General features: G+C 36.4%; 1 protein-coding gene across 3 annotated transcripts in view; it reads left to right on the forward strand.

Annotated features, from left to right (window-relative positions):
- CPNE8 (copine 8) overlaps positions 1-18,206 on the forward strand; it is a 333,515-nt gene that overhangs the window by 262,801 nt on the left and 52,508 nt on the right. For 2 of the 3 annotated variants that reach the window (XM_027129253.1, XM_027129255.1), the window contains 2 exons: positions 3,195-3,263; positions 4,322-4,449. In XM_027129253.1, coding sequence (XP_026985054.1) covers positions 3,195-3,263; positions 4,322-4,449 — 197 coding nt within the window. The remainder of the gene's footprint in view (positions 1-3,194; positions 3,264-4,321; positions 4,450-18,206) is intronic. The other variant, XM_027129254.1, reaches the window with a different exon arrangement.

Genomic DNA, 18,206 nt, shown 5'->3' on the forward strand with positions numbered 1-18,206 from the left:
TTAGAGTTCATCTTCCTTAAATATATTTTAAGAGCTATATTTTAACTTTTTTCCCTATACTTATTCTTGCTTTTTCTATTCCACACAATTTCGGGGAAGGTTGCTCGAGGTTTTAATTCTTCCTCTGTGAAATATCCCACATGCCACAACCACCAATGTCATATAAAAATGAATATCTGTTGAGATTTTGTTATGCCTTAGAGAATTAAATTCTCCCAGAAACTTATAAGACCATGAAAATCACTTATGTGCTCCTGAGTCTTAAGTGCCTCAGGAAAAAGGCCATGAACTATTTTAAGGCTTAAGAAAAGGAATAATTATGTTAAACTAAATGATACTGATTAATTTTCCTTCCATAAGTTTCTTCTCACCTTTGTGTATGATTGTTTTTTCCTTTTTCTCTCCCTCTAATTTTCTGCTTTTCCTACCTCCACATTCATTCCTTGTAATGAAACCTATGCAAAGGAGGGAACTTTTTATTAGTTGCATCTTAAAAGATTCTTTGAAACCAACTCAAATATTTATAGGATGGAGATCATAACCCTTTAAATTCATGAAAAATAGTTTCTAAAATTGATGAGACAACAATGATGATGTTGATGATGATGATAATGCCTCACCTTTAATGTTACCTAATAATTATATGACTTTAATTTTTTTCAAAGCACTTTTGTTTTCTTGAATAAGTAAGAAAGGCAAAGGTTAAGTAGGTCTTCAGAGAGATAGTGCTCCATTTGATTTTTGTGTTAACTTCAGCCTAAATAACTGCAATGTATATCTGTAGGTGCTGAAAATGGCAAATAGAAAAACTTCAGTCCATGTCAATCTGGCAATTAGTGTACTACCTAATATTACCAAACCCTCATATTTCCATGGTAAGAATTTGTGATATGTATTCACAGTCATTAATCTGTTTATCACCCCAAATTCAAATAATCTTTCAGATAGCAAGGGAGGCCTTTAAAAAAAATTTAAAATCCCTAATTGTGATTTTGAGGCTAGCACAGATGTTGAAATTGAGCTTTACTCAATCAAAAGGATTTAAGGTAAGCCCCAGCTTTTCATTTGAAATATGTGTAAGAATAGATATAGTGGAAAAAGAAAAGGGAATAGAAAAAGAAAGGAAAAATATACTAATATCACCACATTAGCACTTTTGGTTGTGGAAAGAATGTCATGTCTCATGATGATTCTTAATGACTCCTTATAGTGTAAGGCTTTAGAGGAAGTATATCTAATGGGCATGTAGCCAGTGACCCTTAAAAGAAGGTCTTCTGTGTTGATCAATAGAGAGAAATGCTACATCTGTCCAAGTGATTTCTCCTACCAAATATCTAAAATCACTGGCATACTTTTCACTTATTTTGGCAATTATAGAAATCGAGCAATTTAATATTTATATGTACACATTTTCTTCCAACTAAATTCAACAGTATAATCATCAAAGGTCTTTAACACTGCATGCAGAAAATAGAAGCTCAATAGATATTTGTTTATTGAATAAAAGGAAAAATTCTCTCAACTTTCCCCTGTAGTAAGCAGTCAGTCTCTGGGCAGCTACAGATACATTTCAAAGAGTAAAGCAACAGCTCCTAACAGCTCTCTTCAGCATTTTGCAGCATGTTAGCCCCACTGAAAATTGTTATAGGCTATAGGTAGCAACAGAGACTGAACTTCACTTCCAGAACTGAATCTAAATCTCCAGTACAATCCCTCAGGGAGCCAAATGAAAGGAAAAAACTGGTGAGAGCTGGACACTCCTCACTTAAGTCTGTGTGTGGGATTATTGCTCATTTTGAATTTTGTTCTTTATACTTTCTGTATGTTCTACAAATTAACATTCATTATTTCAGAAGTGGAAAAGTTTGTTAATTAAAAAGGAAATATAAAATAGGGCATCCACTGCCCTCTTCATTAATAAACAACAAAATTGAATGTACTTATTTTCAAGAACATTCTGTTTTACTTTTGTGTTAGAGCCACACATAATCTTATTTTTATTTGTCATAACAAGCAAAAACTAATTCTCCACATAATTATTTTAAGAAATGTTTTTTTTAAGATTTATAAAATCTTTCTAATCAAGATAAATGAAATGGTGGGGGAAATGGTGACTTTATTATTTCCAGAGGAATAAAGGAAATGCATAATTTTATAGAAATGTAAATCTCTCCAGTCAAAATGTTAAAATGCTGATCAAAAAGTAACTCAGAACTATCCTGGTTTGTAATTGTTCCCTTAAGGCAGATATATAATACATTTTTATATGCCCCAAATCAGTAATGAGTTTTAATTTTAATTAGCTTTATACCTTATCAAGAGATAGAACACCATAAAATTTTATTAAAAGGAAGGCTAATTAAAGGTCAGCTCAGATTAACATCAAAACCAACCAGTCACTGCTTTGTGCTAAATATTAAACTTTCACATTTTAATTTCAATCAATTCCTGTAGGCAATTTTATAATATAAAGAGTTCTTTTATTATTTTTATGTTTTAAAAAAATTTACATGAGGTAAAAATAAAAAGTTTGAATAAAAAGACAAAAGGACAATGGTTATAAATCCTTCTTTCACAAATGACAAAATTGAAATGGTTGGTAACATCTGACTTAGTTCCCTAAGATCCTCAGTCTTTCAAAATGCTAGGATTTTGTAATATGGTGGTATACTGCTGGTTAAGAGATGGGGCTCTGGAAATGTTTTCTCTGTTACCGGTGTTGCGTGACTTTGGGCACAATATCTAAGCTCTCAGTGCCTCATCTGTAAAGTGAGAATAATAATAGCATTTTATCTACTTTTTTAGATTGTTATACTATAAAAATTATATAATGTATGTAAATATTTTAATATAAAGCTTAGTATATAGAATTCAACAAATTTAAGTTATAAATTACTAGTCACTTTTGATTGTTCAGGTAAAAACATACATGCTAAAATTACTGCTGACTATGTTTAAGCATGGTTACTGTCCCTAGTGTTTTAAAATAGAGCTACAAATTTTTTTATATTACCCCCTTCGAGAGGTGGAACCTAATTCCTCTTCCCTTGAGTATGGGCTACACTTAGTGACTCATTTCTAACAAATAGATGAAAGTAGAAGTAATGCTATGCAACTTATAAGACTAGGAGCTTATTGGAGCTTCCTCCTTGCTCTCTCTCTCTCTCTCGGATCACTCATTTTGGGGAAGTTAGCTGCCATGTTGTTGGAACACTAAAGCAGCCCTATGCAGAGTTCGTGTTGACCTACTGCCAGCAAACCATGTAAGTGAGCCTTCTTAGAAGCAGATCCTCCAACTCTGGTCAGGCTTTCAGATGACTGCAGCCCAGGTTGGCTTCTTGATTGCAAGCTCTTGAGAGATCCTGAGCAAGAATCACCTGGCTAAGCTGCTTCTGGATTCTTGACACCTAAAAAAATGTATGGGATTATAAATGCCTACTGTTTTAAGACACTAACTTTTGGGATAATTTGCTACATAGCAATAGATAACACTGCCTCATTTGTGTTATTTGCGGAAGATGGACTAGGAGAATTAAACCTAATAGAGCATTCAAAGTATGAGAAAGCTAGACTAGATCTCCAGGTTTAAAGTTGCCCTTCTGGGTTACTATCTGCAGAATAAGAACTCCGGTGGTAAGCTCCAATTCCCTTGAACAATATGGATATGTTTCTTTGATTCTTTTCTCTTTACCTTGTTTTGATGCTACTCACACCAAATTACATTCCCTCTGATCACTTCTTTAGTTGGGGTTATTAATTGTGGCCTGAAAATGTGCATATGGCAGATAGTTTACATTTTTGCTTCTATAAAGTAAAACTGTTTGAATTGATAGAATTTTTTTTTCTGATTTGAATACATGTCCCTGCAGAAAACTTGGAAAATATAGAATAGTCTAAACAATGAAATAAAAATCAACAATTTATAACTACTCAGAGATAACAAATATTAACATTTTGTTTCCTTCTTTTTAGATTTTTATATGTTTATCTCTGTATGTACACAGGCCTGTGTATAAATAAGACATTATTAATTGTAAAATGTCATGATATTCAGCTTCTCAAGATTATTTAGAATTTTCTCCTGCCCTTTAATTGAAAAGTATCCATTTTTAATGATTGCACATTACCTCATATCACAATCTATGTAAATGTAATCTATGTTGATCACTTAATTTATTATTATGTTTTACTATTATAAATCTATAACTGAGTTTTCATCCAAAAAGCTTTATGAGTATGAACCTGTATCATTCTCTTTTTTAATTGAGCTTTACAGACACTATTCATTCTTTACTTTTTTTTTGCCTGTAACTTTCTACAGAATGGGAACCCTCAAAACCCCTACTGTGATGGCATTGAGGGTGTCATGGAGGCTTATTATAGGAGTCTGAAATCTGTACAACTGTATGGGCCAACCAACTTTGCTCCTGTAATTAATCATGTAGCAAGGTAAGTGGGAGTAGATAAGTTATTTATTCTAGTGTACTGGACCAGAGTGAAATCATAACATTATTGTTGGCCTGACTCCACAAATGAAAGTTGTTTTCTTCTAATTTACCTCCAAGAAAGTGAGGGAAAAGATATACAGTAAAAAAATCTCCATTGAGCTATCATGATATTTCAATAACAACTTTACATCAGAATCTCAAATGAAGAAACATACACTGGCTTATGTTAGGACCTATATTTGTTCGACTGAGGAAAAAATTTTTTTTCATTGAAGAGGCATCCATGAGAGCAATATCAATCATAATCTCAACTATGTAAATCATTCATATCTAATGTATATTCTATAGTAGCTCAGAAGTAAAAAGAGACTGAATTCTATGAAGACAACTGAAGCCTTTCAGTGATATATAGGGCACACTATTTTAACCTCTCTGAAATTAATATATTAGCTAATTTTATAAATTCCCAGAGTTCTACCTGTATATAATACATGGTATTGAGATCAGAATATAATAGCTGATGATTCCAAATTCATGTTCTAGAAAAAAATGTTTAATGTAAAGCTGTATATACTCTTGCTTATCATTTTTTACTAATGCATAAGTAAATTAGGCACCACTTTTAAAATCACTAAAAAGTTTGTCTTGACTCACTTGCAAATCCCATGAAACCCTGCCTTATTTTTATTTATTTATTTATTTTAACATCTTTATTGGGGTATAATTGCTTTACAATGGTGTGTTAGTTTCTGCTTTATAACAAAGTGAATCAGTTATACATATACATATGTTCCCATATGTATTCCCTCTTGTGTCTCCCTCCCTCCCACCCTCCCTATCCCACCCCTCCAGGCTGTCACAAAGCACCGAGCCAATATCCCTGTGCCATGCGGCTGCTTCCCACTAGCTATCTACCTTACTACGTTTGTTAGTGTGTATATGTCCATGACTCTCTCGCGCCCTGTCACAGTTCACCCTTCCCCCTCCCCAAAACCTCAAGTCCGTTCTCTAGTAGGTCTGCGTCTTTATTCCTGCCTTACCCCTAGGTTCTTCATGACATTTTTTTTTCTTAAATTCCATATATATGTGTTAGCATACGGTATTTGTCTTTTTCTTTCTGACTTACTTCACTCTGTATGACAGACTCTAGGTCTATCCACCTCATTACAAACAGCTCAATTTCGTTTCTTTTTATGGCTGAGTAATATTCCATTGTATATATGTGCCACATCTTCTTTATCCATTCATCCGATGATGGGCACTTAGGTTGTTTCCATCACCGGGCTATTGTAAATAGAGCTGCAATGAACATTTTGGTACATGATTCTTTTTGAACTTTGGTTTTCTCAGGGTATATGCCCAGTACTGGGATTGCTGGGTCATATGGTAGTTCTATTTGTAGTTTTTTAAGGAACCTCCATACTGTTCTCCATAGTGGCTGTATCAATTTACATTCCCACCAGCAGTGCAAGAGTGTTCCCTTTTCTCCACACCCTCTCCAGCATTTATTGTTTCTAGATTTTTTGATGATGGCCATTCTGACTGGTGTGAGATGATATCTCATTGTAGTTTTGATTTGCATTTCTCTAATGATTAATGATGTTGAGCATTCTTTCATATGTTTGTTGGCAGTCTGTATATCTTCTTTGGAGAAATGTCTATTTAGGTCTTCTGCCCATTTTTGGATTGGGTTGTTTGTTTTTTTGTTATTGAGCTGCATGAGCTGCTTGTAAATTTTGGAGATTAATCCTTTGTCGGTTGCTTCATTTGCAAATAATTTCTCCCATTCTGAGGGTTGTCTTTTGGTCTTGTTTATGGTTTCCTTTGCTGTGCAAAAGATTTGAAGTTTCATTAGGTCCCATTTGTTTATTTTTGTTTTTATTTCCATTACTCTAGGAGGTGGGTCAGAAAGGATCTTGCTGTGATTTATGTCATAGAGTGTTCTGCCTATGTTTTCCTCTAAGAGTTTGATAGTTTCTGGCCTTACATTTAGGTCTTTCATCCATTTTGAGCTTATTTTTGTGTATGGTGTTAGGGAGTGATCTAATCTCATACTTTTACATGTACCTGTCCAGTTTTCCCAGCACCACTTATTGAAGTGGCTGTCCTTTCTCCACTGTACATTCCTCCCACCTTTATCAAAGATAAGGTGTCCATATGTGCGTGGGTTTATCTCTGGACTTTCTATCCTGTTCCATTGATCTATCTTTCTGTTTTTGTGCCAGTACCATACTGTCTTCATTACTGTAGCTTTGTAGTATAGTCTGAAGTCAGGGAGCCTGATTCCTCCAGCTCCTTTTTTCGTTCTCAAGATTGCTTTGGCTATTCGGGGTCTTTTGTGTTTCCATACTAATTGCAAAATTTTTTGTTGTAGTTCTGTGAAAAATGCCAGTGGTACTTTGATAGGGATTGCATTGAGTCTATAGATTGCTTTGGGTAGTAGAGTCATTTTCACAATGTTGATTCTTCCAATCCAAGAACATGGTATATCTCTCCATCTATTTGTATCACCTTTAATTTCTTTCATCAGTGTCTTATAATTTTCTGCATACAGGTCTTTTGTCTCCTTAGGTAGGTTTATTCCTAGATATTTTATTCTTTTTGTTGCAATGGTAAATGGGAGTGTTTTCTTGATTTCACTTTCAGATTTTTCATCATTAGTATATAGGAATGCCAGAGATTTCTGTGCATTAATTTTGTATCCTGCTACTTTACCAAATTCATTGATTAGCTCCAGTAGTTTTCTGGTAGCATCTTTAGGATTCTCTATGTATAGGATCATGTCATCTGCAAACAGTGACAGCTTTACTTCTTGTTTTCCAATTTGGATTCCTTTTATTTCCTTTTCTTCTCTGATTGCTGTGGCTAAAACTTCCAAAACTATGTTGAATAAGAGTGGTGAGAGTGGGCAACCTTGTCTTGTTCCTGATCTTAGTGGAAATGCTTTCAGTTTTTCGCCATTGAGGATGATGTTTGCTGTGGGCTTGTGATATATGGCCTTTATTATGTTGAGGAAAGTCCCCTCTATGCCTACTTTCTGCAGGGTTTTTATTATAAATGGGTGTTGAATTTTGTCAAAAGCTTTCTCTGCATCTATTGAGATGATCATATGGTTTTTCTCCTTCAGTTTGTTAATATGGTGTATCACATTGATAGATTTGCGTATATTGAAGAATCCTTGCATTCCTGGAATAAACCCCACTTGATCATAGTGTATGATCCTTTTAATGTGCTGTTGGATTTTGTTTGCTAGTATTTTGTTGAGGATTTTTGCATCTATGTTCATCAGTGATATTGGCCTGTAGTTTTCTTTCTTTGTGACATCCTTGTCTGGTTTTGGTATCAAGGTGATGGTGGCCTCGTAGAATGAATTTGGGAGTGTTCCTCCCTCTGGTATATTTTGGAAGAATTTCAGAAGGATAGGTGTTAGCTCTTCTCTAAATGTTTGATAGAATTCGCCTGTGAAGCCATCTGGTCCTGGGCTTTTCTTTGTTGGAAGATTTTTAATCACAGTTTCAATTTCAGTGCTTGTGATTGGTCTGTTCATATTTTCTATTTCTTCCTGATTCAACCTTGGCAGGTTGTGCATTTGTAAGAACTTGTCCATTTCTTCCAGATTGTCCATTTTATTGGCATAGAGTTGCTTGTAGTAATCTCTCATGATCTCTTTTATTTCTGCAGTGTCAGTTGTTACCTCTCCTTTTTCATTTCTAATTCTATTGATTTGAGTCTTCTCCCTTTTTTTCTTGATGAGTCTGGCTAGTGGTTTATCTATTTTGTTTATCTTCTCAAAGAACCAGCTTTTAGTTTTATTGATCTTTGCTATTGTTTCCTTCATTTCTTTTTCATTTATTTCTGATCTGATTTTTATGATTTCTTCCTTCTGCTAGCTTTGGGTTTGTTTTGTTCTTTTTTCTGTAATTGCTTGAGGTGCAAGGTTAGGTTGTTTATTTGAGATGTTTCCTACTTCTTAAGGTGGGCCTGTATTGCTATAAACTTCCCCCTTAGAACTGCTTTTGCTGCATCCCATAGGTTTTGGGTTGTTGTGTCTCCATTGTCATTTGTTTCTAGGTATTTTTTGATTTCCTCTTTAATTTCTTCAGTGATTACTTCATTATTCAGTAGTGTATTGTTTAGCCTCCATGTGTTTGTATTTTTTTTACAGATCTTTTCCTGTAATTGATATCTAGTCTCATGGCATTGTGGTCAGAAAAGATACTTGATACAATTTCAATTTTCTTAAATTTACCAAGGCTTGATTTGTGACCGAATATATGATCTATCCTGAAGAATGTTCCATGAGCACTTGAGAAAAATGTGTATTCTGTTGTTTTTGGATGGAGTGTCCTATAAATATCAATTAAGTCCATCTTGTTTAATGTATCATTTAAAGCTTGTGTTTCCTTATTTATTTTCATTTTGGATGATCTGTCCATGGGTGAAAGTGGGGTGTTTAAGTCCCCTACTATGAATGTGTTACTGTCGATTTCCCCTTTTATGGCTGTTAGCATTTGTCTTATGTATTGAGGTGCTCCTATGTTGGGTGCATAAATATTTACAATTGTTATATCTTCTTCTTGGATCGATCCCTTGATCATTATGGAGTGTCCTTCTTTGTCTCTTTTAATAGTCCTTATTTTAAAGTCTATTTTGTCTGATATGAGAATTGCTACTCCAGCTTTCTTTTGGTTTCCATTTGCATGGAATATCTTTTTCCTTCCCCTTACTTTCAGTCTGTATGTGTCCCTAGGTCTGAAGTGGGTCTCTTGTAGACAGCATATATAAGGGTCTTGTTTTTGTATCCATTCAGCCAATCTGTGTCTTTTGGTGGGAGCATTTTGTCCATTTACATTAACGTAATTATCGATATGTATGTTCCTATTCCCATATTCTAAATTGTTTTGGGTTCCTTATTGTAGGTCTTTTCCTTCTCTTGTGTTTCTTGTCTAGAGAAGTTCCTTTAGCATTTGTTGTAAAGCTGGTTTGGTGGTGCTGAACTCTCTCAGCTTTTGCTTATCTGTTATGGTTTTAATTTCTCCATCAAATCTGAATGAGATCCTTGCTGGGTAGAGTAGTCTTGGCTGCAGGTTTTTCTCCTTCATCACTTTCAGTATGTCCTGCCACTCCCTTCTGGCTTGTAGGATTTCTGCTGAGAGATCAGCTGTTAACCTTATGGGGATTCCCTTATGTGTTATTTGTTGTTTTTCCCTTGCTGCTTTTAATATGCTTTCTTTGTATTTAATATTTGACAGTTTGATTAATATGTGTCTTGACATATTTCTCCTTGTATTTATCCTGTATAGGACTCTGTGCTTCCTGGCCTTGATTAACTATTTCCTTTCCCATATTAGGGAAGTTTTCAACTATAATCTCTTCAAATATTTTCTCAGTCCCTTTCTTTTTCTCTTCTTCTTCTGGAACCCCTATAATTCGAATGTTGGTGCGTTTAATGTTGTCCCAGAGGTCTCTGAGACTGTCCTCAGTTCTTTTCATTCTTTTTTCTTTATTCTGCTCTGCAGTAGTTATTTCCACTATTTTATCTTCCAGGTCACTTATCCGTTCTTCTGCCTCAGTTATTCTGCTATTGATTCCATCTAGAGTACTTTTAATTTCATTTATTGTGTTGTTCATTGTTGCTTGTTTCATCTTTATTTCTTCTAGGTCCTTGTTAACTGTTTCTTGCATTTTTGTCCATTCTATTTCCAAGATTTCGGATCATCCTGACTGTCATTATTCTGAATTCTTTTTCAGGTAGACTGCCTATTTCCTCTTCATTTGTTAGGTCTGGTGCATTTGTATCTTGCTCCTTTATCTGCTGTGTGTTTTTCTGTCTTCTCATTTTGCTTATCTTTGTGTTTGGGGTCTCCTTTTTGCAGACTGCAGGTTCGTAGTTCCCGCTGTTTTTGATGTCTGTCTCCAGTGGCTAAGGTTGGTTCAGTGGGTTTTGTAGGCTTCCTGGTGGAGGGGACTAGTGCCTGTGTTGTGGTGGATGAGGCTGGATCTTGTCTCTCTAGTGGGCAGGTTCACGTCTGGTTGTGTGTTTTGGGGTGTCTGAGGCCTTATTATGATTTTAGGCAGACTCTCTGCTATTGGGTGGGGTTGTGTTCCTGTTTTGCTAGTTGTTTGGCATAGGTTGTCCAGCACTGTGGCTTGCTGGTCGTTGAGTGAAGCTGGGTGCTGGTATTAAGATGGAGGTCTCTGGGAGATTTTCGCCGTTTGATATTATGTGGAGCTGGGAGGTCTCTTGTTGACCAGTGTCCTGAAGTTGGCTCTCCTACCTCAGAGGCAGAGCCCTGACTCCTGGCTGGAGCATCAAGAGCTTTCATCCACACGGCTCAGAATAAAAGGGAGAAAAAGTAGAGAGAATTAGTAGAAGTATGAGGAAAGAAAGAAGGAAAGGAGGGAAGGAAGGAAGGAAGGAAGGAAGAAAGATAGAAAGAAGCAAAGAAGGAAAGAAGGCAAGAAGGGAAGAAAGGAGGGTAGGGAGTGAGGAAGGAAGGAGGGAAAGAAGGGAAAAAGACAGAAAGAAAGAAGATACAGTAAAAGCAAAATAAAATATAATAAAGTTATTGAATTAAAAAATTCTTATTTAGAAAAAAAAAGGGACGGATAGAACCTTAGGACAAATGTTGGAAGCAAAGCTATACAGACAAAATCTTACACAGAGGCATACACATACACCCTCACTAAAAGAGGTAAAGGGGGAAAAATCATAAATCTTGCTCTCAGAGACCACCTCCTCAATTTGGGATGATTCGTTGTCTAAAGGAGGGAAGGAAGGAAGGAAAGAAAGAAAGAAAGAAACAACGAAGGTAAAGTATAATAACGTTATTAAAATTAAAATTGATTATTAAGAAAAAAATTTTTTAAAAAAACCATGGACGGATAGAACCCTAGGACAAATGGTGGAAGCAAGACTATACAGACAAGATCTCACACAGAAGCATATACATACACATTCACAAGAAGAGGAAAAGGGAAAAAAATCATAGATCTTGCTCCTAAAGTCCACTTCCTTAATTTGGGATGATTGGTTGTCTATTCAGGTATTCCACAGATGCAGGGTATATCAAGTTGATTGTGGAGCTCTAATCCGCTGCTTCTGAGGCTGGTAGGAGAGATTTCCCTTTCTCTTTGTTCTCACAGCTCACAGGGGCTCAGTTTTGGATTTGGCCCTGCCTCTGCGTGTAGGTCGCTGGAGGGCATCTGTTTTTTGCTCAGACAGGACGGGGTTAAAGGAGCCGCTGATTCGGGGGCTCTGGCGCACTCAGGCCAGCGGGGAGGGAGGGGCACGGAGTGCGGAGCGGGCCTGTGGCGGCAAAGGCTGGCGTGACTTTGCACCAGCCTGAGGCCCGCCGTGCATTCTCCCGGTGAAGTTGTCCCTGGATCCCGGGAACCTGGCAGTGGCAAGCTAAACAGGCTCCACGGAAGAGGGGTGTGGAGAGTGACCTGTGCTCGCACACAGGCCCCTTGGTGGCGGCAGCAGCAGCCTTAGCGTCTCCCGCCCGTCTCTGGGGTACGCGCTTTTAGCCGCGGCTCACGCCCATCTCTGGGGTTCGCGCTTTTAGCCGCGGCTCATGCCCGTCTCTGGAGCTCCTTTAAGCAGCGTTCTTAAACCCCTCTCCTCACGCACCAGGAAACAAAGAGGGAAGAAAAAGTCTCTTGCCTCTTCGGCAGGTGCAGACTTTTCCCCGGACTCCCTCCCGGCTAGCCATGGTGCACTAACCCCTTCAGGCTATGTTCAAGCCGCCAACCCCAGTCCTCTCCCTGCACTCGTTCCGAAACCGAAACCCGAGCCTCAGAGCCTCAGCTCGCAGACCCGCCTGCCCCGGCGGGTGAGCAGACAAGCCTCTCGGGCTGGTGAGTGCCGGTCGGCACCGATTCTCTGTGCGGGAATCTCCCCGCTTTGCCCTCCGCACCCGTTGCTGTGCACTCCTCCGCGGCTTCGAAGCTCCCCCCTCCGCCTCCCGCAGTCTCCGCCCACGAAGGGGCTTCCTAGTGTGTGGAAACGTTTCCTCCTTCACAGCTCCCTCCCACTGGTGCAGGTGCCGTCCCTATCCTTTTGTGTCTGTTTTTTCTTTTTTTTCTTTTGCCCTACCCAGGTACGTGGGGAGTTTCTTGCCTTTTGGGAGGTCTGAGGTCTTCTGCCAGCCTTCAGTAGGTGTTCTGTAGGAGTTGTTCCAGGTGTAGATGTATTTCTGGTGTATCTGTGGGGAGGAAGGTGATCTCCACGTCTTACTCTTTCGCCATCTTCCTCTCATTCCCCTGCCTTATTTTTAGATAATCAGAAAAGTATAGCTCTCATATCTTTCCCAATATGTATCTTTCCCAAAATATCTTTTTGGGAAAGTATAGCTCTCATATCTTTCCCAAAGTATAGCTCTCATATCTTTCCCAAAAGTATAGCTCTCATATATTTCCCAATATATAGCTCTCATATCTTTCCCAAAACTTGAAAAAGTACTGCACTTGGATCAGTTTATCAATGTTCAAGGGCAGTATGAAACCTCAGTTCTCTATTCGAAGGTTCTGTTACTTTACCATCTCCGTTAGACAGTGTTAGCAAAATGTGTTCTACTTTTCATTACCTGAGACATAGACAAAATGCTAAAATACCCCTGGACTCAGGGCTGACCCCAGTGGACTCTCCTGTGGAACTCCACCTCAGGTTGACAGATACATTGATGACCATTTTCTGAGTGTGACCCTTTAGCTCAGGTTTTTCAAGCATTTTCATCCACAATCTGTACTAAGTTATGAATTTTATATCTCATCTCTGGACACACACAACTAAATAAAAGATTATGAATAATACTTATCCTTATCTCATATTTTCTCTTTATTACTATGGTATCCTATTCTTCTGTATTACTTTTTTTTAAATGCAGGTCTTGACCCACAAAATTGATTTCAGAATTCACGAATGGGTCATTATCTGTAATTTGAAAATCAAATCCTAGCTCATTGTGTTAGCCTATATAAGTAGTGTTATCTATACTTTCTTTTCCTAGTTTTTTGATGGCTCTCATTAATTTTGTAGATTTTGTACTGGTATATCTCTACTATAAAAGTTAAACTTTTAGATATTAAATTCCTAGGTGCATTTCTATATACCAACTAAAACTACAGGCTCCATACTGTTATATTGCAGTTTTTTATATTTTGTCCAGCATTTTAAAAATTCTCAAATATAGGGGTAGTTGCCAGTTAACTCTTTCAGACTACTTTAAAATCTGTGATCTAATAATTATTGTTATTTTTAATAAAAGAAAATAAGAAATACAAAAATCTATGACTTTTGGAGAATCATCTTTTCCTTCCAATACAATTTGAAATTCCATGTATCTGTGTCTTCCTATGAATCTATCTAAGAAATACCTTTCTCCTTTTTTTCTAATCTCTGAGAGTTATGTTTAATTTTATTTTTAATCTATTATTAAGAAAGACAATTTCTGTCTGACCCAAAATTATCATCTAAAAAATTTGTCAACCAAAAGACAAGCTACATTTTTCAAGAACAAATATATTTAGAACAAATAGTTCAAGACAACTATTTGTTTCTAAATCAAGAGAAGAGCCTTTATTCCAATGTATATGGCCTTTATTTAAATAAAGCTCCTGGTGTCTTTTGTCACTCTTAAATACATTTCAACAGTATTTCACCATGTACTAAACAAGTGTCTACTAAGTGAATTCTATATATGTTATGATATTTGTCATTAAAAATAATTTTTGTAAAGTCAAAAGTAAATACATACCCATTTTCATTTATTTGCTTAATTTTTCCTCTTAAAAAGTGGTTTTCTATATTGGTAAAAGCTTAGTTATTTGTAATAGTTTTCTATAAGCATCTTGAAGAAAGTTTATTCTTATTCTTTTTAAGAATAATCATTTTAAGCACTTGCTCACTTTTAGAACTAATATCTATGTGATAAGACTTTAGAAATAATATTGAGATGGCAATATTGTGAAATAGTCAAGACCCAAGACATCAAGTTTACAAAACTTGAAGTCTTTATGTGCTGTTCTGAGGCTTTCCAAACCCTAACTCTAATTTCCTGCCTTCCCAGTTCTAATTTTATAATGCTGTCCAGAGAACAGTATTTCAAATGATATAAAACTCCTACTCAACAGCCATTCATGTCTTGTCACAAATTTAAGTTCCAACATTCTAGTTTGGTATTCAAGAAATTCCAATGTCCAACTACCACTCAGCCATCCAATCTCATTTCCCTCCACATTCTCCAAAGTGTACTGCACTTCAATCACAGAGAATCACTACTCCTAGTCTGTAATGTCATTCAATGTATACCTCTATCACAGCACTTACTAATTTGATTCCACTCCATTGTTACATATAGATCTTTTCCACATTGAAAAAAAGAAAGTTTCACTATTTTTTTCACTTGACTTCAATAATATTCATTGTTTCCCAGCTATTATTCATTTGTTCACTATGCCTAACCAGTCACTTGTTTTGAGACTGTCACATTTCAGTACTTAAGAGAGACCTATCAATTCCAACTATTAGCTAGACCATTGTTATTTTTTCTATTCTTTTCTTCTATGTTAAGAAATTTCCAGGATCCAGAAAACCAGATAAAATTAAGTTTCCTTTAACATTTGTTGTAAAGCTGGTTTGGTGGTGCTGAACTCTCAGCTTTTGCTTGTCTGTAAAGGTTTTATTTTCTCCATCAAATCTGAATGAGATCCTTGCTGGGTAGAGTAATCTTGGTTGCAGGTTTTTCTCCTTCATCACCTTAAATATGTCCTGCCAGTCCCTTCTGACTTGCAGACTTTCTGCTGAAAGATCACCTGTTAACCTTATGGGGATTCCCTTGTGTGTTATTTGTTGTTTTTCCCTTGCTGCTTTAATATGTTTTCTTTGTATTTAATTTTGACAGTTTGATTAATATGTGTCTTGGCATGTTTCTCCTTGGATTTATCCTGTATGGGACTCTCTGTGCTTCCTGGACTTGATTAACTATTTCCTTTCCCATATTAGGGAAGTTTTCAACTATAATCCCACCAAAAGACACAGATTGCCTGATGGATACAAAAACAAGACCCATATATATCCTGTCTACAAGAGACCCACTTCAGACCTAGAGACACATACAGACTGAAAGTAAGGGGATGGAAAAAGATATTCCATGCAAATGGAAACCAAAAGAAAGCTGCAGTAGCAATTCTAATATCAGACAAAATAGACTTTAACTTAAAGACTATTAGAAGAGACAAAGAAGGACACTACATAATGATCAAGGGATCAATCCAAGAAGAAGATATAACAATTGTAAATATTTATGCACCCAACATAGGAGCACCTCAATACATAAGGCAAATACTAACAACCATAAAAGGGGAAATCGACAGTAACACATTCATAATAGGGGAATTTAAGACCCCACTTTCACAAATGGTCATCATCCCAAATGAAAATAAAAAAGGAAACACAAGCTTTAAATGATACATTAAACAAGATGGACTTAATTGATATTTATAGAACATTCCATTCAAAAACAACAGAATACATATTTTTCTCAAGTGCTCATGGAACATTCTCCAGGATAGATCATATCTTGGGTCAGAAATCAAGCCTTGGTAAATTTAAGAAAATTGAAATTGTATCAAGTATCTTTTCCGACCACAACACTATGAGACTAGATATCAATTACAGGAAAAGATCTGTAAAAAATACAAACACATGGAGGCTAAACAATACACTACTTAATAACGAAGTGGTCACTGAAGAAATCACAGAGGAAATCAAAAAATACCTAGAAACAAATGACAATGGAGACATGATGACCCAAAACCTATGGGATGCAGCAAAAGCAGTTCTAAGAGGGAAGTTTGTAGCAATACAAGCCCACCTTAAGAAACAGTAAGCATTTCAAATAAACAACCTAACCTTGCACCTAAAGCTGTTAGAGAAAGAACAAAAAAACCCAAAGTTAGCAGAAGGACAGAAATCATAAAAATCAGATGAGAAATAAATGAAAAAAAAATGAAGGAAACAATAGCAAAGATCAATAAAACTAAAAGCTGGTTCTTTGAGAAGATAAACAAAATAGATAAACCACTTGCCAGACTCATCAAGAAAAAAAGGGAGAAGACTCAAATCAATAGAATTAGAAATGAAAAAGGAGAAGTAACAACTGACACTGCAGAAATACAAAAGATCATGAGAGATTACTACAAGCAACTCTATGCCAATAAAATGGGCAACCTGGAAGAAATGGACAAATTCTTAGAAATGCACCACCTGCCAAGACTGAATCAGGAAGAAATAGAAAATATGAACAGACCAATCACAAGCACTGAAATTGAAACTGTGATTAAAAATCTTCCAACAAACAAAAGCCCAGGACCAGATGGATTCACAGGTGAATTCTATCAAACATTTAGAGAAGAGCTAACACCTATCCTTCTGAAATTCTTCCAAAATATACCAGAGGGAGGAACACTCCCAAACATTCTACGAGGCCACCATCACCTTGATACCAAAACCAGACAAGGATGTCACAAAGAAAGAAAACTACAGGCCAATATGACTGATGAACGTAGATGCAAAAATCCTCAAGAAAATACTAGCAAACAATCCAACAGCACATTAAAAGGATCATGCATGATGATCAAGTGAGGTGTATTCCAGGAATGCAAGGATTCTCCAATATACACAAATCAATGTGATAAACCATATTAACAAACTGAAGGGGAAAATCCATATGATCATCTCAATAGATGTAGAGAAAGGTTTCAACAAAATTCAACACCCATTTATGATAAAAATCCTGCAGAAAGTAGGCATAGAGGGAACTTTCCTCAACATAATAAAGGCAATATAGGACAAACACAGAGCCAACATCATCCTCAAGGGTGAAAAACTGAAAGCATTTCCACTAAGAACAGGAACAAGAAAAGGTTGCCCACTCTCACCACTCTTATTCAACAGAGTTTTGGAAGTTTTAGCCACAGCAATCAGATAAGAAAAGAAAATAAAAGGAATCCAAATCGGGAAGAAGAAGTAAAGCTGTCATTGTTTGCAGATGACATGATCCTATACATAGAAAATCCTAAAGATGCTACCAGAAAACTACTAGAGCTAATCAATGAATTTGGTAAAGTAGCAGGATACAAAATTAATGCACAGAAATCTCCTGCATTCCTATACACTAATGATGAAAAGTCTGAAAGTGAAATCAAGAAAACACTCCCATTTACCATTGCAACAAAAAGAATAAAATATCTAGGAAGAAACCTACCTCAGGAGACAAAAGACCTGTATGCAGAAAATTATAAGACACTGATGAAAGAAATTAAAGATGATAAAAAAGATGGAGAGATATACCATGTTTTTGGATTGGAAGAATCAACATTGTGAAAATGACTCTACTACCCAAAGCAATCTACATATTCAAATGCAATCCCTATGAAACTACCACTGCCATTTTTCACAGAACTACAACAAAAAATTTTGCAATTTGTATGGAAACACAAAAGACCCCGAATAGCCAAAGCAATCTAGAGAACAAAAAACGAAGCTGGAGGAATCAGGCTCCCTGACTTCAGACTATACTACAAAGCTACAGTAATGAAGACAGTATGGTACTGGCACAAAAACAGAAAGATAGATCAATGGAACAGGATAGAAAGCCCAGAGATAAACCCACGCACATATGGACACCTTATCTTTGATAAAGGAGGCAGGAATGTACAGTGGAGAAAGGACAGCCACTTCAATAAGTGGTGCTG

This window comes from Aethalodelphis obliquidens, unplaced genomic scaffold (assembly GCF_003676395.1).
Source record: "Aethalodelphis obliquidens isolate GAN/ISIS:26980383/991018 unplaced genomic scaffold, ASM367639v1 scaffold36, whole genome shotgun sequence".
Classification (NCBI taxonomy): domain Eukaryota; kingdom Metazoa; phylum Chordata; class Mammalia; order Artiodactyla; family Delphinidae; genus Aethalodelphis; species Aethalodelphis obliquidens.